The 20,580-nt window shown below is 63.1% G+C and overlaps 2 protein-coding genes across 3 annotated transcripts; both read left to right on the top strand.

Annotated features, from left to right (window-relative positions):
• The first annotated feature begins 5,500 nt into the window (after positions 1-5,500).
• LOC308187017 (cathepsin D-like) lies at positions 5,501-11,410 on the top strand. The gene is made up of 9 exons (XM_080609171.1): positions 5,501-5,633; positions 6,805-6,931; positions 7,468-7,591; positions 8,175-8,293; positions 8,529-8,728; positions 9,217-9,339; positions 10,042-10,207; positions 10,569-10,667; positions 11,157-11,410. Exons 1-9 carry the CDS (start codon positions 5,572-5,574, stop codon positions 11,316-11,318), a joined length of 1,182 nt encoding a protein of 393 aa, XP_080465297.1. The 5' UTR covers positions 5,501-5,571; the 3' UTR covers positions 11,319-11,410.
• A 721-nt stretch (positions 11,411-12,131) lies between these two features.
• LOC308187020 (voltage-gated potassium channel KCNC1-like) lies at positions 12,132-20,312 on the top strand. 2 transcript variants are annotated; one of them, XM_080609174.1, is made up of 5 exons: positions 12,132-12,849; positions 15,699-16,686; positions 17,514-17,706; positions 18,250-18,286; positions 18,682-20,312. In XM_080609174.1, the coding sequence occupies exons 1-5, from the start codon at positions 12,277-12,279 to the stop codon at positions 18,802-18,804; spliced, it is 1,914 nt and encodes a 637-aa protein (XP_080465300.1). In that variant the 5' UTR covers positions 12,132-12,276; the 3' UTR covers positions 18,805-20,312. The 2 variants fall into 2 exon arrangements, with proteins under 2 accessions (XP_080465300.1, XP_080465299.1); XM_080609173.1 differs by lacking the exon at positions 18,250-18,286.
• The last annotated feature ends 268 nt before the right edge of the window (positions 20,313-20,580 follow it).

The following is a 20,580-nucleotide window of genomic DNA, read 5'->3' as shown; positions in this document are numbered from 1 at the left end:
TGCTGGGACATTCAAAAATTGGGATACACATTTGGCAAAGGCCACCTGGTTAGTCAATACCAGGGGATCTGCCAACCGAGCTGGACCTGCCCAATCAAACCTGTTACGCACTGTAGAAGGGGATAAAGTTCCTGTAGTGCACGTAAGAAACATGCTGGGTAAAACAGTCTGGGCTACTCCTGCCTCAGGAAAAGGCAAACCCATTCGTGGAATTGCTTTTGCTCAGGGACCTGGATGCACTTGGTGGGTAATGCAAAAGAATGGGGAGGTCCGGTGTGTACCTCAAGGGGATTTGATACTGGGTGAGAATAGCCCATGAGTTCAATTGTAGTATGTTAATTATTATATAATACTGTATGTCATCACTACCATGATTGCTATATATCATAGATGAAAATGGTGATTAATTAGAATGTATTGGACAGAGTGTAACCTGAGCATGACATAAATGGTATGGAATAAGGGGTGGATATCTGTCCTGGTTCCAGTTAGGACAGAGTTAATTTTTCCTCATAGTAGCTGGTAGGGTGCTATGTTTTGGATTAGGATGAGAAGAGCGCTGATAACATGCTGATGTTTTAATTGTTGCAGAGCAGTGTTTACACCAGGCCAAGGACTTTTCGGCTTCTCGCTCTGTCCTGCCAGCGAGCAGGCTGGGGGTGCAGCAGGAGCTGGGAGGGGACAGACCCAGGACAGCTGACCCAAACTGGCCAAAGGGGTATTCCATACCATCTGACGTCATGCTAAACAATATATAGGGGTGGCTGGCCGGGGTGGGGGGCCGGGCTGCTCGGGGATAGGCTGGGCATCGGTCAGCGGGTGGTGAGCAATTGCATTGTGCATCACTTGTTTTCTTACACATTATTATTATTAATACTATTATCATTATCACTATTATTATTATTATTGTTATTATTATATTCCTGTCTTAATAAACTGCCTTTATCTCAGCTCACCGGCTTCACTTTCCCGTTTCTCTCCCCCATCCCAGAGAGGGAGGGGGAGGGTGAGCGAACGGCTGTGTGGTGTTTAGCTGCCAGCCGGGTTAAACCACAACACAATCCTAACCCTAAACCCGAAACCCTAAACACTAACACTGACCCTGATTCTAACCCTAACTCTAACCCTAACCGTAAACCTAACCCTCTAAACCTAACCCTAACCTTAACCCTAACCCTAAATCCTACCCCTAACCAAAACCCTAACCCTAACCCAAACACTTTCCCTATTCCTAACCCAAACCCTAACCCTAAACCTAACCCTAATCCTAACCTTAACCCTAACCCTAACCCTAAAACTAACCCTAACCCTAACACTAAACCTAACCCTAGCCCTAACATTAACCCATACCCTAAATCCTACCCCTAATCAAAACCCTAACCAAAACCCTAACCCTAAACCTAACCCTAAAACCTAAACCTAAGCCTAAGCCTAACCCGAACACTAAATCCTGCCCCTAACCCAAACCCTAACCTAAACCCTAAACCTAACCCAAACCCTATCCCTATACCTAATCGAAACCCTGACCCTAAACCTATCCCTATCCCTAACCCAAATCCTAAACCCTAAACCCTAATCCTAACCACAACCCGTCCGCCTGTCCGCTCTGGGGTTCAACTCTGGGGTAACCCTAACCCTAGCCCTGACCCTGACTCTAACCGTAACATTAACCCTAAGCCTAAATCCTACCCCTAATCAAAACCTTAACTAAAACCCTAAACCTAACCATAACACTAAACCTCTAACCATAACCCTCACCCTAACCCTACCACTAACCCTAACCCTAAACCCTAATCAAAACCCTAACCCAAAACCTAACCTTCTAACCCTAACCCTAACCCTAATCAAAACCCTAACCCAAAACCTAACCTTCTAACCCTAACCCTAACCCTAACCTTCTAACCTTAAAACTAACCCTAAACCCTAACCCTAACCCTAAAACTAGGACTAACCCTAGGCCAAGGCCTAACCGTAGGTCTAACCCGAGGCCTAGCCCTAACCCTAGGCCTAACCCTAGGCCTAACAATCCTAACCCTAAACCCTAAGCCTAAACCCTAACCCTAACCATAAACCCTAACCCTAACCGTAACCCTAGGACTAACCCTAGGCCTAGGCCTAACCGTAGGTCTAACCCGAGGCCTAGGCCTTACCCTAGGCCTAACCCTAGGCCTAACAATCCTAACCCTAAACCCTAAATCCTAAGCCTAAACCCTAACTCTAATGCTAACCCTAACCCCTGACTCCTAAACCCTAATTCCTTACCCTAACCCTAACCATAAACCCTAACCCTAACCGTAACCCTAGGACTAATCCTAGGCCTAGGCCTAACCGTAGGTCTAACCCGAGGCCTAGGCCTAACCCTAGGCATAACCCTAGGCCTAACAATCCTAACCCTAAACCCTAGGCCTAAACCCTAACCCCTGACTCCTAAACCCCAACCCTAACCCTAACCCTAATTTCAGGCTTCGCCTCCCTCAACTTTGGATGGGGTCCTCCCAATTTTGGGATCCACTACCCTCCTATTTAGGCCTTCTGCCCTAATATAAGGCCTAATCCCTAACCCCTATGAACCTTGACCCCTAACACAAATCCTAACCGTAACACTAATCCATAACACTAACCCTAACCCTAAAACCTAACCCTAACCCTAACCCTGACCCTAACCCTAACCCTAACCCGAGACCTAACCCTAGGCCTAATCCTAGCCCTAGGCCTAACCCTAGACCTAACCCTAGGCCTAAAAATACTAATGCTAAACTCAAAACCCTAATGCTAACGCTAACCCTAACCCTAACCCTTGCCCTAACGCTAATCCTAACCCTAACGCTAACCGTAACCCTAACCCTAACCCCAATCCTAACCCGAAACCTAACCCTAACCCTAACCCCAATCCTAATCCGAAACCTAACCCTAACCCTAACCCTAATCCTAACCCTAACCCCTAACCCTTAACCCCAACCCCTAACCCTAACCCTAATGGCGGAGGCGCCAGCCTTAACCCTAACCCTTAGCTCCCCTGGGGAACCTTTATGCAACCCCACACGCAACAGGACTCTGCACCTTCTCTCTTTCCAAACACCCCTAAACATAACCCTAACTGGAACACTGAGCCAAAGCCTAAGTAGGACCCTAGACAACATGCCAGTTTTTCTAACCCTAACCCTAACCTAATGCTAACCCTAACCCTGACACTAACCCTAGCTGTACTGTAGGTCCTCCGCAGTTCTACCAGGGCCCCCCAGTGCTCTCCAGCGCCCCCGGAAAGCCTTCCAGTGACCCCCCAGTGTCCTCTAGGGTTCCCTAGATGCCTCCCAGTGCAGCCGTCAGCCCTCCCATAGCCCTCCAGTATACTCCTGTGTCCTCTCAATACATACCATTACTTTCCAATGTGCTGTAGAGAGCAGTATAGCCCCCCCCCCATGAGCATTCACGAAGACACATAATCCACAAAGTGATTATATGAAAGTGCTTTTATTAGGCGCCGGAAGTTAGGGGCATGCCTGCCCAAATCTAACTTCATCCGATTTGTTCACTTAGTTTTATCACCTAAAATATTACATATGCATTAAGTTTTACAAAACATCTATGTATATTCATTTCCTAGCTCCGCCTAGCCCCGCTTCGTATGCTAATTAGCTTATCAGTCCTTGTGCGCTTGCATATCCCTCTGTGGTGGTCGTCGGGATGAAGTAAGATGTCTTCATCACAGCTGAACTTTTTACCTTTTCTTCTTACGCATGCTCTCTGAGCCCTAGGTCTCAGACCAAACTATAAGGTTGGTTTGACCCAGTTCCCAGGGTCCAAAAGGCCCCTGTTATCTAGATGTCTTGCAAGTTTGGCATTCTTTGAGTCCTCCTCCTTACTCCTCATCATGAATCGGTGCATTCTCTCATGCTATCTTTGCACGTATATTTTGCATCTTCCAAGCGCAGCCCAGGCACAGTACATAGCAAATGTAACACATATTAAGCAATATTCATTGGATAAATGTATATTTCATCGTCTGTTACCAACACCCCTGGGTCTCCCTAGAAGCTCCCAGTGTCTCCCAGTGTAGGACACTCCTCCCGGCGCGCCATTGTCACTGAGCATGGCTACACAGAAGGTCCACACTTCCCGGGCTTCCCCGGTAACCTAACGTGGCCACCCGGAACACGGTGGGTGAGAGCTACATTTCCGGGCGTGCCCTGAGTAACCAACATGGCCGCCTGGAAGCCCAGAGTCCAGGAACTACACCTCCCAGCATTCCCCGGACTCCCAACATGGCCGCCCGGAGGCCCAGTGTTCGAGAACTACACCTCCCGGCATGCTCTGGGCCCCCAACGTGCCCTCCCGGAAGTCCAGTGCCCGAGAACTACACCTCCCGGTATGCTCTGGGCACCCAACATGGCCGCCCGGAAGCCCAGTGCAGGAGAACTACATTTCCCAGCATTCCCTGTATTCTCAACATGGCCGCCAGGTAAAAATGGGTTCTCCGGAACTACAACTCCCGGCATGCTCTGGGAACCCAACATGGCCTCCCGGAAACCCAGTGCCAACGAACTACATTTCCCAGAGTCTCCCGCAATATTGAGCCTCGCTACTTGCCGTAGGACGCCATTATTTGCCCCCTACCCCTTTCACCCCCCTTTGCCCCCCCCCCCCGTTTTGGTTTTTTTTTTTTTCTGGTTTTCCCCCCAGTTTCAGGGTTTCCCCCACAATTTTGGGGTCCCCCACCATCCTTTTTTGGCTTTCCTCCCTAATATTAAGGTTCTTCCTCCCAACCTTGGGGTTCCCCCCAGTTTTGGGGGTCCTTCCCAGTTTTGGGGATTTCCCCCCAATTTTGGGGTTTTCCCCCACAATTTTGGGGTCCTCCACCATCCTTTTTTGACCTTTCCCCTAATATTAAGGTTCTTTCTCCCAATTTTGGGGATCCCCCCAGTTCTGGGGGGCCCCCCGAATTTTGGGGTCCCCCACCCTCCTATTTTGGCCTTTCCCCCTAATATTAGGGTTCTTCCCCGCAATTTTGGGGTTCTCCCCACAGATTTGGGGTTCCTTCCCCTAATTTGGGGCTTTCCCCCCAATTTCGGGGGTCCCCCCCTAATTTTGGGGTGTCCCACCCTCCTATTTTGGCCTCCCCCCCAAATATTAGGCTTCTTCCTCCTAATTATGGGTCCACCCCTAATTTTGGGCCTCCCCCCCCCCAATTTTGGGGTTCCCTCCTCCCCCGGATGTGGGACTCTTTCGGGGCTTCCCACGAAGGGGCGGTTTCGAGACGCCCCCCCCATGTGGGGGAGCAGTTTCAAGGCCCCCCCGCCACCTGTGAGGGCGTGGCCACATCATAGCCCCGCCCAGTGCTGGGTGGGGGCAGTGTTGGGGCCCCCCCCTGGTTGCAGGGGGGGGTGGTTTTGAGCCCCCCCCCCCCCCCCAATTTCCCCTTTCCCCACGTGGAGGGCGGGGCCTGGGCGGGGTGGGGCGGGGCCTGGGCGTGCTGGCAGCCAATGGGGGCTCGCCGGGGGCGGGGCCGGGGGCGGGGCCTCCGGGGGCAGGTGGGGAGGGGGCGCCCCAGGTACGGGGGGGGGCAGAGTGGCCATGGGGGGTCCCACGCTCGGGCACCTCCTGCTGCTGGCGGCCGGGGCCGGAGCCGTGCTGCGGTGAGTGGGGGGGGGGGAGCACTTGGGGGGGGGGGGGAGAGGCATCTGTGGGGAGGTCACACCGGGGGGGGAGACTTGGGGAGGGGGACACCGGGGGGGGGGGGCATCTGGGGGGGACACTTTGGGGGGGGTACACCTTGTGGGGGGGATGACACTTTGGGGGGGCATTGGGGGGGGGGGTGCACCTGGGGAGGGGGACACGGGGCGGGGAGAGACACTTTGGGAGGGGGACATCTGGGGGGGGGCACCTGGAGAGAAGGGGGACACCTTGGGGGGGAGACAGTGGGGGGGGGCACAACTGGAGGGGGGGGACACCTTGGGGGGGAATCCCTGGAGGGGGGATTCCCTAAGGGAGGGGGGGGAATCCCTGGTTGGGGGGGAATCCATGGGAGGGGATCCCTGGGGTGGGGGGAATCCCTGGGGGCGGGACATCCCGGTGCTTGGGGACACCGGGGGGGGGACGACACTTGGAGAGGGGGTGACACGGGGGGGGCACACCCCAGTCCTTGTGACACCTCCTGCCCTTTTTTTTTGGGGGGGGGGATAATGGGGCTACCGTAGGATCCCCCCCCCGGGGTATGCTGGGGTCACGTGACACCAGCTTGGGGGGGGGGGGGACACGACACCTGGGTCCCCAAGGGGATTTGGGGTCTTGGGGGGGGGGAAAATATTATGGGGTGGCGGCACCCTGGGAGGGAGAGGGGCCCTCCCAGCCGGACGCGGGGGCGGGAGCCACCGGCCCGGTCCGACCCGCTCGGGCCTGACCCCACCCGCGGGTGTAACCCCACGCGTGACCTCTGACCCCGGAGCCCCTAACCCCATTAATCCCCCCCCAGACCCTCTGGAGACCCCCCGGGACCCCCCCCAGGACCTCTCGTTAACTCCTTCTCCCCCCCCCCCGCCCCCAAGGCCAGGAGCACCCTATGGCCTCTCCTCTTCCCCTTTGGCCTTGTTAGCCTCGTTAGCCTCATTAGGCTAATTAGTGGCTGGGCAGCCCCATGGGTGGCCCCGGGCTCCCACCCCACTGCCCCCCCCCCAATTAACTGGTTAACCTCATTAACCCCTCATCACACTTGTTAAGGTCATTAACCTCATTAACACCCCCCTCATTAACTCCCCCCTAATTAACTCAGCACCCTCCTAATTAACGCCCCCCCCCCCCCCCCCCCAGCATCCCCCTGGAAAGGGGCCCTTGGGTGCGCCCCCGGCTGCCCCCTGAGGTGTGGGGGGGGCCCCGGGTACGGAGCGGGGTGGGGGGGCCCCCAGCAGCCCCCCAGCGCCTGCACAACTACATGGACGTGAGTGGGGCGGGGGGGGGGGAGTTATGAGGTCATGGGGGGGTTGTGGGGTCATGGGGGGGTCATGGGGGGGTTGTGGGGTCATGGGGGGGGCTGGGGGGGTCATGGGGGGTTGTGGGGTCATGGGTGGGGTTATGGGGGTTTATAGGGATCATGGGGGGGGGTTACGGGGGAGGATTATGGGGGGAGATTATGGGGGCCCAAGGAGATTATAGGGTCATGGGGGGGGTGTTATGGGGAGGTTATGGGGTTATGGATGGGGGCTGGGGGCTATGGGGTCACGGAGGGGGGTTTATGGGGGCACGAGGGGGGTTATAGGGTCATGTTGGTGTTAAGGGGGAACGGAGGGGTTATTAGGGGCATGGAGGAGTTTATGGGGACATGGGGGAGTTATTGGGACGGGGGGGCATGCGGGGTTATGGGCGGATTGTGGGGACACGCTGGGGGGGGAGGGGACATGGGGGGGTTATGGGGTCATGGGGGGGGTGGGGTGTGGCCCTGGGGGGGTGACGGTAGGCGGTGCCGCCCCCCCCCAGGCGCAGTACTATGGCACCATCTCCCTGGGGACCCCCCCCCAGCCGTTCCGCGTCATCTTCGACACCGGCTCGGCCGACCTCTGGGTGCCCTCGGCCCGCTGCTGCCTGCTGCACCTGGCCTGCTGTAGGGGGGCGGGGCCTGGGGGGAGGGGGCGGGGCCTGGGGGCGGGGCCTGGGGGGCGGGGGCGGGGCCTGGGGGGCGGGGCCTGGGGGAGGGGGAGGGGCCTGGGGGAGGGGGCAGGGCCTGGGAGGGAGGGGGCGGGGCCTGGGAGGAGGTGGGGTCATGGAGGGTCTCGGAGCTGAGCTGCTGCACCTGGCCTGGGGAGGGGGCGTGGTCTAGGGGAGTGGGCGTGGCTTAGACGGGCGGGGCTTGAGATCGGGGGCGGGGCCTGGAGCAGGGGTGGGCGGAGCCAAGGCAGGAGGGGGCGGGGCCAGGATGGGTCCCAGCGCAGAGCTGCCTCCTGCTGGGGGGCGTGTCCTTCTACAGGGGGCGTGTCCTTCTGCAGGGGGCGTGGCTTACCGAAGTGGGCGTGTCCATCTGGGGGGAAGGGGCCTCGCTGCCACCCTTTGCCTGCTGTAGGGCTGCGGGGCCATGGGGGGGGGCATGGAGGGGGCGGGGCCTATCGGAGGGGGCGGGGCTATAGGAGGGGTGGGGCCTATCGGAGGGGGCGGGGTCTGACCCTCGTGCCCCCCCCCCCCCCCCCAAGGGCTGCACCCCCACTACTACTCGGCGCTGTCCCGCACCCACCGCCCCAACGGCTCCGAGTTCTCCATCCACTACGGCAGCGGCAGCCTGCGGGGCTTCCTGAGCCAGGACACGCTGCAGGTGTGGGCTGGGACCCCCCCCCAAAAATTAAAAAAATATATATATATATATTAAAAAAGACGGGGGGGGGGGAGGTTAATTTGGGGGTGGGAGTCCCCCCCCCCTGAGGCATCGAACGTGCCGCTGCAGCCGTTCGCCAAGACCCACCCCCCAAAAAAAAAAAAAAAGAAAAAAAAATATTAAACAAAAAATGGGGGGGCTGATTTTGGGATTTGTGTCCCCCCCCCCCCCCAAGCTGTCCAACGTGACGGTGCCGGCACAGACGTTCGCTGAGGCGGTGGCGCTGCCGGGGCTGACCTTCGCTGCCGCGCGCTTCGACGGCGTCCTGGGCCTGGCCTTCCCCGGCGCCGCCGCCGGCCCCGCCGTGCCCGTCTTCGACAACATGATGCGCCGCGGGCTCTTCCGCGACAACGTCTTCGCCTTCCGCCTCCGCAGGCACGGTGCCGGGCCCCAGATGGGCCCACATGTGCCCCGATATGGCCCCGATACGGCCCCGATACAGTCCCACTATGGCCCTAACACGGGCCCGATATGGGCTCGATACGGTCCCGATAGGACCCCAAATGTGCCCCGATACGGTCCCGATACGGTCCCCAGTGTGCCTCGATATGGCCCTGACACGGCCCCAGTATGGTCCCATAAATCCCCTGACACGGCCCCAGTATGGTCCCATAAATCCCCTGTTATGTATGGCCCCAGTATGGTCCCAGTACGGTCCCATAAATCCCCTGATATGGCCCCAGTATGGTCCCATATATCCCCCGATATGGCCCTGATGTGGTCCCGGTATGACCCCATATGCGCCCCAATATGGTCCTGATACAGCCCCAACACGACCCTGACACTCCCCAAACGCACCCCAACCCCCCCTTGAAGCCCCCACCCGCCCCCACCCCCCCCATTCTGACCCCATCCCCCCGCAGCGGGACGTCGGGGGGCGACGGGGGGGAGCTGCTGCTGGGGGGCATCAACGAGACGCAGTTCCAGGGCCCCCTGCACTACGTCCCCGTCACGCGCCCGGCCTACTGGCAGCTGCACATGGAGCGGTGAGACCCCCCCCCCCGCGACCCCCTGGGACCCCCCCGCGACCCCCTGGGACCCCCCCACGACCCCCAAACCGCACAGCCCCCCCCAACACCCCCCACCCCTTTTATCCAACCCCAGACCCCCCAAAACCCCTCTAATTCCCCTAAATCCTTGACCCCCCCCCAATCCTTGACACCCCCCCCCCGAAATCCTTGACCCCCCCCCCCAAGTCTTTGACCCCCCACAAATCTTTGACCCCCCCGGGACCCCCCCAAACTCTACACCCCCCCCCAATGTCCCCCAACTGCCCCCCCAGCCCCCTAACAGCCCCCCCAAAACCCCCCCAACTGCCCCCCAGTCCCCTAAAGAGCCCCCCACCCCCCTCAAAAAAACACAACTGCCCCCTCCCAGACCCCTAACAGTGCCCCCAGCTGCCCCCAGCTGCCCCCCCAACCCCCTAACAGCCCCCCCAACCACCCCCTGGCACCCCCCACATCCCCCCGACCCCACCCCAAATACCCCTTGCACCCCCCCAATGCCTCCCCCCCCCGCAGGGTGTCGGTGGGGGCCCTACAGCCCCCCAACACCCCCCAACTGCCCCCCCAACCCCTAACAGCCCCCCCAAATCCCCCCCCAACCACCCCCTGGCACCCCCAACGCCCGTTCCCCCCCCAAATACCCCCTGGCCCCCCCCCCCAACGCCTCCCCCACCCCCCCCGCAGGGTGTCGGTGGGGGCCCCGGGGGCTTTGGGGTGCCGGGACCCCCCCCTGTGCCGGGGGGGCTGCGAGGCCATCGTGGACACGGGGACGTCACTGGTCACCGGCCCCAGCGCGGACGTGGCCGCCCTGCACCGCGCCCTGGGGGGCACCCGCGCCCTGGGGGGGCAGGTAGGGGGCCGGGGGGGGGGCTGGGGGTTAGGGGAGGGGGGGGATTGGGAGGGGTCCTGGGGGCGATCTGGGGGGGTATCAGGGGGGTATGGGGAGACTTGGGGGGGGTTGGGGGAGTTCTGGGGGGCTTGGGGGGGGGTTGGGAGGGGTCCTGGGGGGTTGGGGGGGATGTGGGGGGGGTCCTGGGGGGGTTTGGGGGGGGGATGGGGTTATGGGGGGGAATTGGGGGTGGGCTGAGGGGGTGCTGGGGGGGGGGCTGAGGGTGTTCTGGGGGGTTTTGAGGGGGGCTGGGGGGGTCCCTGGGGTTCGGGGGGGGGGCACGTCCCTCCAGCTGGGCGCTGTCCCCCCCCGTGCCCCCCAGTACCTGCTGGACTGTGACAAGGTGCCCTCCCTGCCCAACGTCACCTTCGTCCTGGGGGGGCGCGAGTTCACCCTCGGCCCCCAGCACTACGTGCTGCAGGTGGGTGCCCCCCCATGTGGCCCCCCCGTGGCCCCCCCCATGTCTCCCCACATCCCCAACCCCCCCATGTGTCCCCTAATCCCCCAATCCCCCCATGCCCCCCCCACGCCCCACACCCCCCCCACATCCCCCCCATGTCCCCCCCATGCCCCCCACGTCCCCAACCCCCCCACATCCCCACCCCCCCCACATCCCCCATGTCTCCCATGCCCCCCCATGCCCCCCCCATGTCCCTCCTGTGTCCTGACCCCCCCCACACGCTCCCCCCATGTCCCCCACATCCCCCAACGCCCCCCATGTCCTTTCCATGTCCCCCCCACGCCCCCCCACGTCCCCTCCCAACCCCCCCCACCCCCCATGTCCCTTCTACGCCCCCCCCACGACCCCCCCGTGCCCCCCCCATGTCCCCACCCCCCAATGCCCCCTATGACCCCCCCCCACCCCCCCACACCCTCCCGTGCCCCCCCCGACCCCCCCTGTGCCCCCCAGGTGTCGCAGTGGGGCGCCCCCACCTGCGTGAGCGGCTTCATGGCGCTGGACGTGCCCCCCCCCGCCGGCCCCCTCTGGATCCTGGGCGACGTCTTCCTGGCCCGGCACTACGCCGTCTTCGACCGCGACCACCAGCGCGTGGGGCTGGCGCCCAGCACCTGACCCGGCGCTCCCAGTACGGCCCAGTGCTCCCAGTACGGCCCAGTGCTCCCAGTACGGCTCCCGGTGCCGCCAATAAAGGCTCTGCTCCGGGGGCTCCCTGGCAGTGTGTGTGTGTGTGTCCCCCCCAGTGCCTTCCCAGTAGCCCCCAGTGCCTTCCCAGTAGCCCCCGGTGCCTTCCCAGTAGCCCCCGGTGCCTTCCCAGTAGCTCCCAGTAACACCCAGTAGCCCCTAGTGATCCCGGTTCCTTTCTAGTAAGCCTCCCAGTAGCCCTTAGTGATTCCAGTTCCTTTGTACTAAGTCTCCCAGTGCTCCCAGTGCCTTTCCAGTAGCTCCTAGTAGCCCCCAGTAAGCCCCAGTGCTCCCAGTGCCTTCCCAGTAGGTCTCCCAGTGACTCCCAGTAGCCCCCAGTGCTCCCAGTCCCTTCCTAGTAAGTCTCCCAGTAGCCCCCAGTGCTCCCAGTTCCTTCCCAGTGCGTCTCCCAGTACGTCCCAGTGCTCCCAGTTCCCCCCCCGCACCCCCCACCCCTCCCGCTTTCCCTTCCCCCTCCCCTTCCCCTCCGCGTGGGCGGAGCCTGAGCGCGCCTGCGGGCGGGGCCTCAACGCGGGGGCGGGGCCGTGTGGGCGGGGCCTCGGCGGCTGCGGGGAGCCGGGGCGGGAGGGGGCGAGGCGGCGGCCGATGGGGGCGTGGCCGGGGGCGTGGCCGGGGGCGTGGCGGCGGCAGAGGGGGCGTGGCCGGGGGCGTGTCCGGGGGGCGTGGCCGCGGCCGAGGGGGCGTGGCCGGGGGCGTGGCCAGAGGCGCGCCGGCGCGAAGCAGGCGGCGCCGGCGCGGCCGCGGGGATGCGGCAGCCGCCGCTCCGGTGGCGGCGGCGGCGGCCGGGAGCGGAGTCGGCTCCGAAGCCGGCGCCGGGAGCGAAGCCGGGGCCGGGCCCGGGGCCGGGCCGTCGGGCGGCGGCCCCGCCATGGGGTGGCAGGCGGAACGAGCCAAGGTGGTGATCAACGTGGGCGGCGTGCGGCACGAGACGTACCGCAGCACCCTGCAGACCCTGCCCGGCACCCGCCTGGCCGGGCTGGCGGAGCCCGGCGCCGCCGCCCGGTTCGATTACGATGCGGCGGCGGGGGAGTTCTTCTTCGACCGGCACCCGGCCGTCTTCGCCTACGTGCTCAACTACTACCGCACCGGGAAGCTGCACTGCCCCGCTGACGTGTGCGGGCCCCTCTTCGAGGAGGAGCTGGCCTTCTGGGGCATCGACGAGACCGACGTGGAGGCGTGCTGCTGGATGAACTACCGGCAGCACCGCGACGCCGAGGAGGCCCTCGACAGCTTCGAGAGCCCGGAGCCCGGCGGCGGGGAGGGAGGAGGAGGAGGAGGAGGAGGAGGAGGAGGTGGAGGAAGCGGCGGAGGGGAGGCGGCGGGGGGAGCGGAGCTGAAGCGGCTGTGCCTGGACGAGGGGCGCCCGGGGGGCTGGTGGCGGCGGTGGCGGCCCCGCGTCTGGGCGCTCTTCGAGGATCCCTACTCGTCCCGCATGGCCAGGGTAGGATGGGGAGGGGGCGAGGGGGGGGCTATGGGGGCGAGAAGGGGATGGGGAGGGGGATGAGGGGGACCGGGGGGGGGGCTGGGGGAGCGAGGAGGGGATGGGAAGGGGGCTGGGGGAGCGAGGAGGGGATGGGAAGGGGGCTGGGGGGGCGAGGAGGGGGCTAGGGGGGCAAGGAGGGGATGGGGAGGGGGATGAGGGGGAGCGGGGAGGGGGCTGGGGGAGCGGGGAGGGAATGGGGAGGGGGCTGGGGGGGCGAGGAGGGGGATGGCGGGAATGGGGAGGGGGCTAGGGGGATTGGGGAGGGGGATAGTGGGAGCTAGGGAGGCTGAGGAGGGGGCTAGGAGGAGTGAGAAGGGGGATGGCAGGGGCGGGAGGGGAAGGGTGGGCTGAGGAGGGGGCTGGGGGGGTGAGGAGGGGGCTAGGGGGAGTGGGGAGGGGGATAGAGGGCTTTGGAGGAATGGGGGGGGGGGCATCTGAGAGGGCTCCGAAGGGATTGGGGGTGGATAGAGGGGGCTTGGAGGGGGGTGGGGGGGTCCTGGGGGGACCTAGGGGGGGCTGGAGGGGCTCTGAAGGACTTAAAGGGGGTCCTGGGGAGGGTGGGGGGGGATCCTGAGGGCGTCTGAAGGGACCTAGAGGGGGCTGGGGGGTGTCCTGAGGGGACCTAGAGGGGGCTGGGGGGGCTTTGAAGGACCAGGGGGGGGGTCCTAAGGGGACCTGGGGGGGACTCTGAAGGAATTGGGGAACCGAGGGAGGGTCCTGAGGGGAGCTAGGGGGGCTCTGGAGGGGCTCTGAAGGAATTAGGGGGGTCCTGGGGGGGGGCTGGAGGGGCTCCGAAGGACTTGGGGGGGGCAGAGGGGGTCCTTGGGGGGGTCTGTGAAGGATGAAGGAATTGGGGAGCCTGGTTGGGGGGGGGGCATCTGAGGGGGTTCTGAAGGAATTGGGGGGGCTGAGGGGTCTCTGAAGGAACTGGGGGGGGTCGTGAGGGGGGTCCCGGGGGGGCTGTGAGGGGTTGGGGACACGGTGGGGGGGAGCGCAGGGACACTGCAGCGCTGCAGGGGGGGGCACCGGGGACACTGCGGGACATGGAGGGGGGGGGGACAGAGGGTGACAGGGGGACACGGAGTTGGGGGCTGGGCTGTGGAATCGGCGGGGGGGGGGCTGGAAATAGCGGCCCCCCCCCGGGGGCTTGGCAGCACCGGCGGGAGCTGGCCCCGATCCTGCCGCAGCAGAGCGGGGCCGGGGGGGGGGGGGGAGCGGGACTGCACTGCGGTGCCCCCCTCCCCCCTCCTGGCCCACTCCCCCCCCCCACCCATGGTCCCCCCCCCGCGTGCCCTACATCCTTCCCATCCCGTCCCCCCCCCCTCGCCGCAGGCCCCCCCCGCCTGCCCTACATCCCCCCCTGCGTTCCTGCACCTGCCCTACATCCTCCCCGTGCCCTCCCATCCCTCTGTGCCCCCCCCGTCCCAAAAATACCGTCCCCTGTGTCCCCCTCCTTGTCCTGCCCTACATCCCTCCCCCCTTGTCCTTATTCCCCCCCCCCCCCCCAATATTTAGGCCAGGGCCCAGATGCTTTGGTTGCCCCCCCCCCCCCCCATTTATTGCCCCCCCCCCCCCATTTATTGCCCCCCCTGCATTTTGTGGCCTTCATCCTCCCTCCTCTTCCTCACCACCTCCTGCGCTCCCCCCCTCGTCTGTGGGGGGAGCCTGGATTTGTTGTCCCCCCGCCCCCATCGATTTTTTTGGGCCCCCTCTCTCCTAGGGCCGTGGCCTTCATCTTCCTCCTCCTCCTCCTCATCACCACCTTCCCCTGTGGTCCCCCCGTTGGTTTATTGGGGCCGGGGGGGGGGGGTTATTGGGGTCGGGGGGAGGCGTTTTATTGGGGTCGGGGGTCTCGGGACCTCCTCTCACCCCCCGCCCTTCCTCCCCACAGTGCTTGGCCTTCGCCTCGCTCCTCTTCATCCTCATCCTTGTCACCTCCTGCTCTGCTCCCCCTACCTCTCTGTGGGCCCCCCCATTGGTTTTTGGGGTCCTCCCATCGTTTATTGGGGCCCCCATCCATTTTTTGAGGGTCTCCCTGTTGGTTTTTGAGGCCCCCATCATTTTTTGGGCCCCCCCCCAGCAATTTTTTTGTGCCCTCCGTTGTTTTTTCAGGCTTCCTCCATCTTCTTCTGCCTCCTCCTCATCTTCACCACCTTCCTCCATGGTCTTCCCCGTGGCTTGTTGGGGCCAGGGGGTGGTTTATTGGGGTTGTAGGGGCATTTATTGGGGTTAGAGGTCTCAGGACCCCCTCTCACCCCCCACCCTTCCTCCCCACAGTACGTGGCCTTCGCCTCGCTCCTCTTCATCCTCATCTCCATTGCCTCCTGCTGTGCTTCTCCTGCCTTTCTGTGCCCCCCCCATCTATTTCTTGGGACCCCCATCAAATTTTCAGGGTCTCCCGATCATTTTTTAAGGCCTCATTGTTTTTTGGGGCCCCACATCAGTTTCTTGGGGGGTCTTCCATTGTTTTTTCAGGTTTCCTCCCTCATAGGGCTGCAGCCTCCATCTTTTTCTGCCTCCTCATCCTCATCACCACCTTCCTCCATGGTCCCCCCAATTGGTTTTTGGCCCCCCCATCAATTTTTTTGTGCCCTCCATTGATTTTCAGGCTTTCTCCCTCACCAGGCTACAGCCTCTGTCTTCCTCTGCCTCCTCTTCATCGCCACCACCTTCCTCTGTGGTCCTCCCCGTGGTTTCCTCCACGGTTTATTGGGGTCGGGGGGTGGTTTTTTGGGGTCAGGGGGCATTTTATTGGGGTCGAGGGTCTCGGGACCCCCTCTCACTCCCCCCACCCTTCCTCCCCGCAGTACGTGGCCTTTGCCTCGCTCTTCTTCATCCTCATCTCCATCACCACCTTCTGCCTGGAGACCCACGAGGCCTTCAACCGGGTCATCAACAAGACGGAGACAGTGGCGGTGGGCAACGGGACGGGGACGCAGGTGGCAGTGGAGGTGGAGACCGAGCCCTTCCTCACCTACGTGGAGGGCACCTGCGTGGTCTGGTTCACCTTCGAGTTCCTCATGCGCGTCAGCTTCTGCCCGGACAAGCGGGATTTCGTCAAGAGCAGCCTCAACATCATCGACTTCGTGGCCATCTTGCCCTTCTACCTGGAGGTCGGGCTGCGGGGCCTCTCCTCCAAGGCGGCCAAGGACGTGCTGGGCTTCCTGCGCGTCGTCCGCTTCGTCCGCATCCTGCGCATCTTCAAGCTGACGCGGCACTTTGTGGGGCTGCGGGTGCTGGGCCACACGCTGCGGGCCAGCACCAACGAGTTCCTGCTCCTCGTCATCTTCCTCGCGCTGGGCGTCCTCATCTTCGCCACCATGATCTACTACGCCGAGCGCATCGGCGCCGACCCCGACGACGTGACGGGGAGCCGGCACACCTACTTCAAGAACATCCCCATCGGCTTCTGGTGGGCGGTGGTGACGATGACGACGCTGGGCTACGGGGACATGTACCCCATGACGTGGTCGGGGATGCTGGTGGGGGCCCTGTGCGCCCTGGCGGGGGTCCTCACCATCGCCATGCCCGTCCCCGTCATTGTCAACAACTTCGGCATGTACTACTCTTTGGCCATGGCCAAGCAGAAGCTGCCCAAGAAGAAGAACAAGCATATCCCGCGGCCCCCCCAGCCCGGTTCGCCCGGTTACGGCCCCCCTGCGGCCCCCACCGCCGCTGCGGCCCCCCAGCCCGCAGCCCAAAACCCGCCCGGCAGCCCCCGGCCCCCCCGGAGACCCCCGGCCCGCGACGCCTGCCCCTTGGCACAGGAGGAGGTGGTGGAGATCAACCGGGCGGGTGAGTGGGGGCCGGATTTTTTTTTGGGGGGGGGGGGGGCGGGGGGAGTGGTGAAATTTGGGTCTTTGGGTGCTGAAATTTTGGGGGTTTGGGGGCTGAAATTTAGGAGTTTGGGGGGTTACATTTTGGGTTCTTTGGGGGCTGAAATTTTGGGGGGTTGGGGGGTTAAATTTTGGGGGGTTGAGGGCTGAAATTTAGGGTCTTAGGGGGTTAAATTTTGAGGGTTTGGGGGTTGAAAGTTTGGGTCTTTGGGGGCTGAAATATAGGGGTTTGGAGGGTTAAATTTTAGGGGTTTAGGGGGCTGAAATTTGGGGGATTTGGGGGCTGAAATTTGGGGGGTTGGGGGTTGAAATTTTGGGTCTTCGGGGGCTGAAATTTAGGGGTCAGGGGATTAAATTTGGGGGGCTTGTGGTCTGAAGTTTTGGGGGTTTGGGGGGCTGAAATTGTGGCTGAAATTGAGGGGGAGTTGGGGGTTGAAATTGGGGCTGAAGTTTAGGGCTTGGGAGCTGAAATTGAGGGGGTTTGAGGCCTGAAATTGGAGATGAAATTTGGGGGCTGAAATTTGTGAGGGTTGGGGATAGAAATTTAGGGGGGGTGGGGGCTGAAATCTGGGGCTGAAATGGGAGGAGTTTGGGGGCTGAAATTGGGGATGAAATTTTGGGGGGGTGGGGGCTGAAATTGGGGGTTAGGGGGGCTGAAACTGAGGGGGCTTGTGGGCTGAAAGGCTGAAATTTAGGGTTTGGGGGTTGCAATTTTTGTGGGGGTTGTGGGCTGAAATTGGGGGGCTCTTGTCCCCCCCCCCCAATGGCATTATGTCCCCCCCCCAGAGGCTCGCCCCAACGGGGAGGCGGGCCGCGCAGCGCTGGCGCAGGAGGACTGCCCCCCCATCGAGCAGCCCCTGTCCCCCGAGGAGCGGGGGGGGCCTGCGGGGGGGGGCCGCGAGCGCTGCGGCCGGGACCGCGCCTGCTTCCTGCTGGGCCCCGACTACGCGCCCCCCCCCCGAGGGGCCCCTCCGCAAAGGTGGGTGCTGGGCAGGACCCCCTCTCACCCACCGATCCCCCCCACCATAGGGTGCCATAATACCCCCTGTGCCCCCCCCCCAACCCCGTGTCCTTCCTTTTGGGACACTCCCAGCCCCCTTAATCCCCCCCCAAAACACCCCAATGCCGCCCATTTCCCCTTGACCCCCCCCCCCCCAATTTGCCTTCCCAGTTGCACCCCCCCCAGCATGTGTTGTGCCCCCCCCCCCAAAATGCCTGGGTCCCTCCCAGCCCCTGTACTGGGTGCTGGCCTCGTCCCCAAACTGGGAGAACTGGGAACCCATATTTTTTTTTGGGGGGGGGGTCTCAGGGAGGTGGGGGGACACATGGCTTGCACAGACCCCCCGCGCGGGGGGCTCTGGGTGCTCCTTGCACACGCGCGTGCAAGCAGCGGGGCTGCCTGGGGCGCCGCCATCCCCGTGCAAGGGTCCCCACGTGGGGGGGTCTCTAGGAAGGGTTTTTTTTTTGGAGGGGGGGGTCCGGCCCCCCCCGGGGGTGACATCGTGTCCCCTTTTGTCCCCAGCGCTCGTCACCGCCTGAGACCTCAGACGGCGCCGCAGGTCAGCGCGGGGGGGTCAGGGGGAGGGTGTTGGGGAGATGAAGCCCCCCCATAGCCTGACCGTGCCCTCCCCTCAGTGTCGTGCCCCCCCCCCCCCCCCGCGGTGTTTGGCCAGCTTTGTGCATGTGCATTTGTCTGTCCCCGCATGGCATTGTCTGTCCCCCCCCCCCCCCCCCTTTTTTTACCCCCCCTAACCCCCTGGGGGGGTTCCCAACTCCTGGGGGGGTCCTGGTGTTCTGGGGGTTCCAGAACTCCAGGGTTGGGGGCGTAGAGACCGGGGTTTGGGGGGGGGGTTCTGGTGTGTTTGGGGGGGTCCCAGGGGGTTTTGGGGTCCCAGGAGGGGGTTTGGGTGCACCCCCCGACACTGACACCCCCCCATCTTTTTCTCCCCCCAAGGCTACGAGAAGTCACGGAGCCTCAACAGCATCACAGGGGTGCGGGTGGCACCGGCGGCCCCCCCTTTCGGCTCCCCAGGGCCCCCCCGGCGACCCCGCTCCCCCATCCCCCTCCATCCTTTAAGGGGGGGGCACCTGCACCCCCCCCTTTTCCAGCCCCCCAGTGCCAGGGGGTTTGGGCAGAAAATGGGGTGAAGTGGTAAAAACAAACAAAATCAGTGGCAAAGTGGCACACCCCAAAACAGGGAGTGATGTCCTCAAAATGGCACTATGGGAACGCCCCCCCCCCCCCCCCCCCCAAAGGAAAACAGGGGTGTTGGGGGGGGGGGGGTGTCCCCACATTGACTGTGAACCGGGGGGGACGGGGACCCCCGGCGACATCACCTGGACTTGGCTGCACCGCACTTTCTTGGAGCGTCCCCCCCGATTTGGGGCCGATTGTCCCCGGCCCCAGCGGGGGGGCTGGGGGTGTCCCCGTCCCCCCCCCCCCGTGATCACTCAGGACTTGGGGAGCGGCCCCCCTCCCCGGCCCCGTACCCTGGCCGTGTTTTGTCACCCCCTGCCCCGTGCCCCTTGTCCCCGTCTCCTTTTTTTGTTTTGGTCCCCCTACGTGGTGTCCGCCTCACCCCGTCTGTGTCCCCCAAATCCCCACAAACCCCAAATCCCCCCCACCTCCGTCCTCCCTCCTCCACATCCCCTGTCCCCGCTGTGTCCCCTCCCCCCCCCTTTGTCTTCTTTTTGTCCCCCCTCCCCAAACCCTCCTCCCCCCTCTTGTGTGTCCCCCCCCAGTGCCCCTCCTCCCCCTTTCTGTGCCCCCCCCCCGGGCTCCTTCCCCCTACAAGCAATAATTGGAGCCGCTGGGCACCCCGATGGCGGAGGACGACGGTGGAGGTAGGGCCACCGCCGGGGTGTCCCCTCTGTCCCCCCCCAAATGGTGGCACTGGCCCCCCCCGGGGGGACTTGGGGGGGGGGGGGGGGGCCTGGCTCCACTGCGAAGTCAGGCTTCGTTTCTATGGCAACAGGACCGGGCCTCGTCCAACTGCAAGGCCAGGCTGCGTTTCCATGGTGACAGGGCTAGGCCTGGCCCCATTTTTTTGTGTTTCCATGGAAATGGGAGTAGGGCAGTGGCTGAGACTTTGTTTCCATGGCAATCAGAGCAGGCCTGAGCCTGGGTTGCTAGGCCAGGCTGCGTTTCCATGGCAACAGGACCAGGCTGGAGCCCCTACTGCGAAGCCAGGCTTCGTTTCCATGGCAACAGGACCAGGCCAGAAACATCTCCCCTCCCCCACACCTGGCCTTGGCCTCCCCCGGGGATGGGGGGGGTCAGGACCGCCCCCTCCTCGCTGCTGCCCCCCCTCAGGGGCCTCCTGGGGGGCAGTTTGGGGGGGGGGGGGGTGCCATTTCCTGAGCCAGCATGTCTGCATGTCTGTACCGCTGATATTTATGGTTATATGCAAAAAAAATCAAAAAACAAACCCACCCCCCCAAAAAAAACCCTAATTAACAGAATTCTGCCTTCCCTCCCCTTGCCCTGCCCCCCCCCCAAGCGCTTGCTGCGGGGGGGGGGGCCTGCTGGCCCCGTGGCCTCTATGCAAAGCAGCCTGCGGGCTGGGGTCCACCCCGTGCCGCCCCCCCCCCGCCCCCCCCCAAAAAAAAGCGTGTCGGGAGCCTTATGCAATGACCCCTATGCAAATGATATGCAAATGAGGACTAATTGCTCCCTGGCCGCTCCTCTCTTCCCTCCCCCCCCCCCAAAGTGGCTGCATGTTTTGGGGGGGGGGTGTCCCTTTGCCTCATGCTTGGGGGGGGGAGTCTCCAGCCCCCCCCCCCCATCCCCTGGGCTGTGCTGTAATGAGCTCCCCCCTAATTACTAATTACACCTCATTACTGATTCATGACC

Source organism: Anser brachyrhynchus, assembly GCF_964034855.1.
Source record: "Anser brachyrhynchus genome assembly, contig: SCAFFOLD_59, whole genome shotgun sequence".
Taxonomy (NCBI): domain Eukaryota; kingdom Metazoa; phylum Chordata; class Aves; order Anseriformes; family Anatidae; genus Anser; species Anser brachyrhynchus.
This window is presented reverse-complemented; position numbering and strand designations above follow the sequence as displayed.

Bases quoted from the DNA above. Each gene is read 5' to 3' on its own strand.
- LOC308187017 (XM_080609171.1), top strand. From the start codon at position 5,572: ATGGGGGGTCCCACGCTCGGGCACCTCCTGCTGCTGGCGGCCGGGGCC. The intron at 6,932-7,467 runs GTGAGTGGGGCG...GCCCCCCCCCAG, and splicing joins GCCTGCACAACTACATGGAC to GCGCAGTACTATGGCACCAT. The intron at 7,592-8,174 runs GTAGGGGGGCGG...CCCCCCCCCAAG, and splicing joins CCTGCTGCACCTGGCCTGCT to GGCTGCACCCCCACTACTAC.
- LOC308187020 (XM_080609173.1), top strand. From the start codon at position 12,277: ATGGGGTGGCAGGCGGAACGAGCCAAGGTGGTGATCAACGTGGGCGGC. The intron at 12,850-15,698 runs GTAGGATGGGGA...TCCTCCCCGCAG, and splicing joins ACTCGTCCCGCATGGCCAGG to TACGTGGCCTTTGCCTCGCT. The intron at 16,687-17,513 runs GTGAGTGGGGGC...TCCCCCCCCCAG, and splicing joins GGTGGAGATCAACCGGGCGG to AGGCTCGCCCCAACGGGGAG.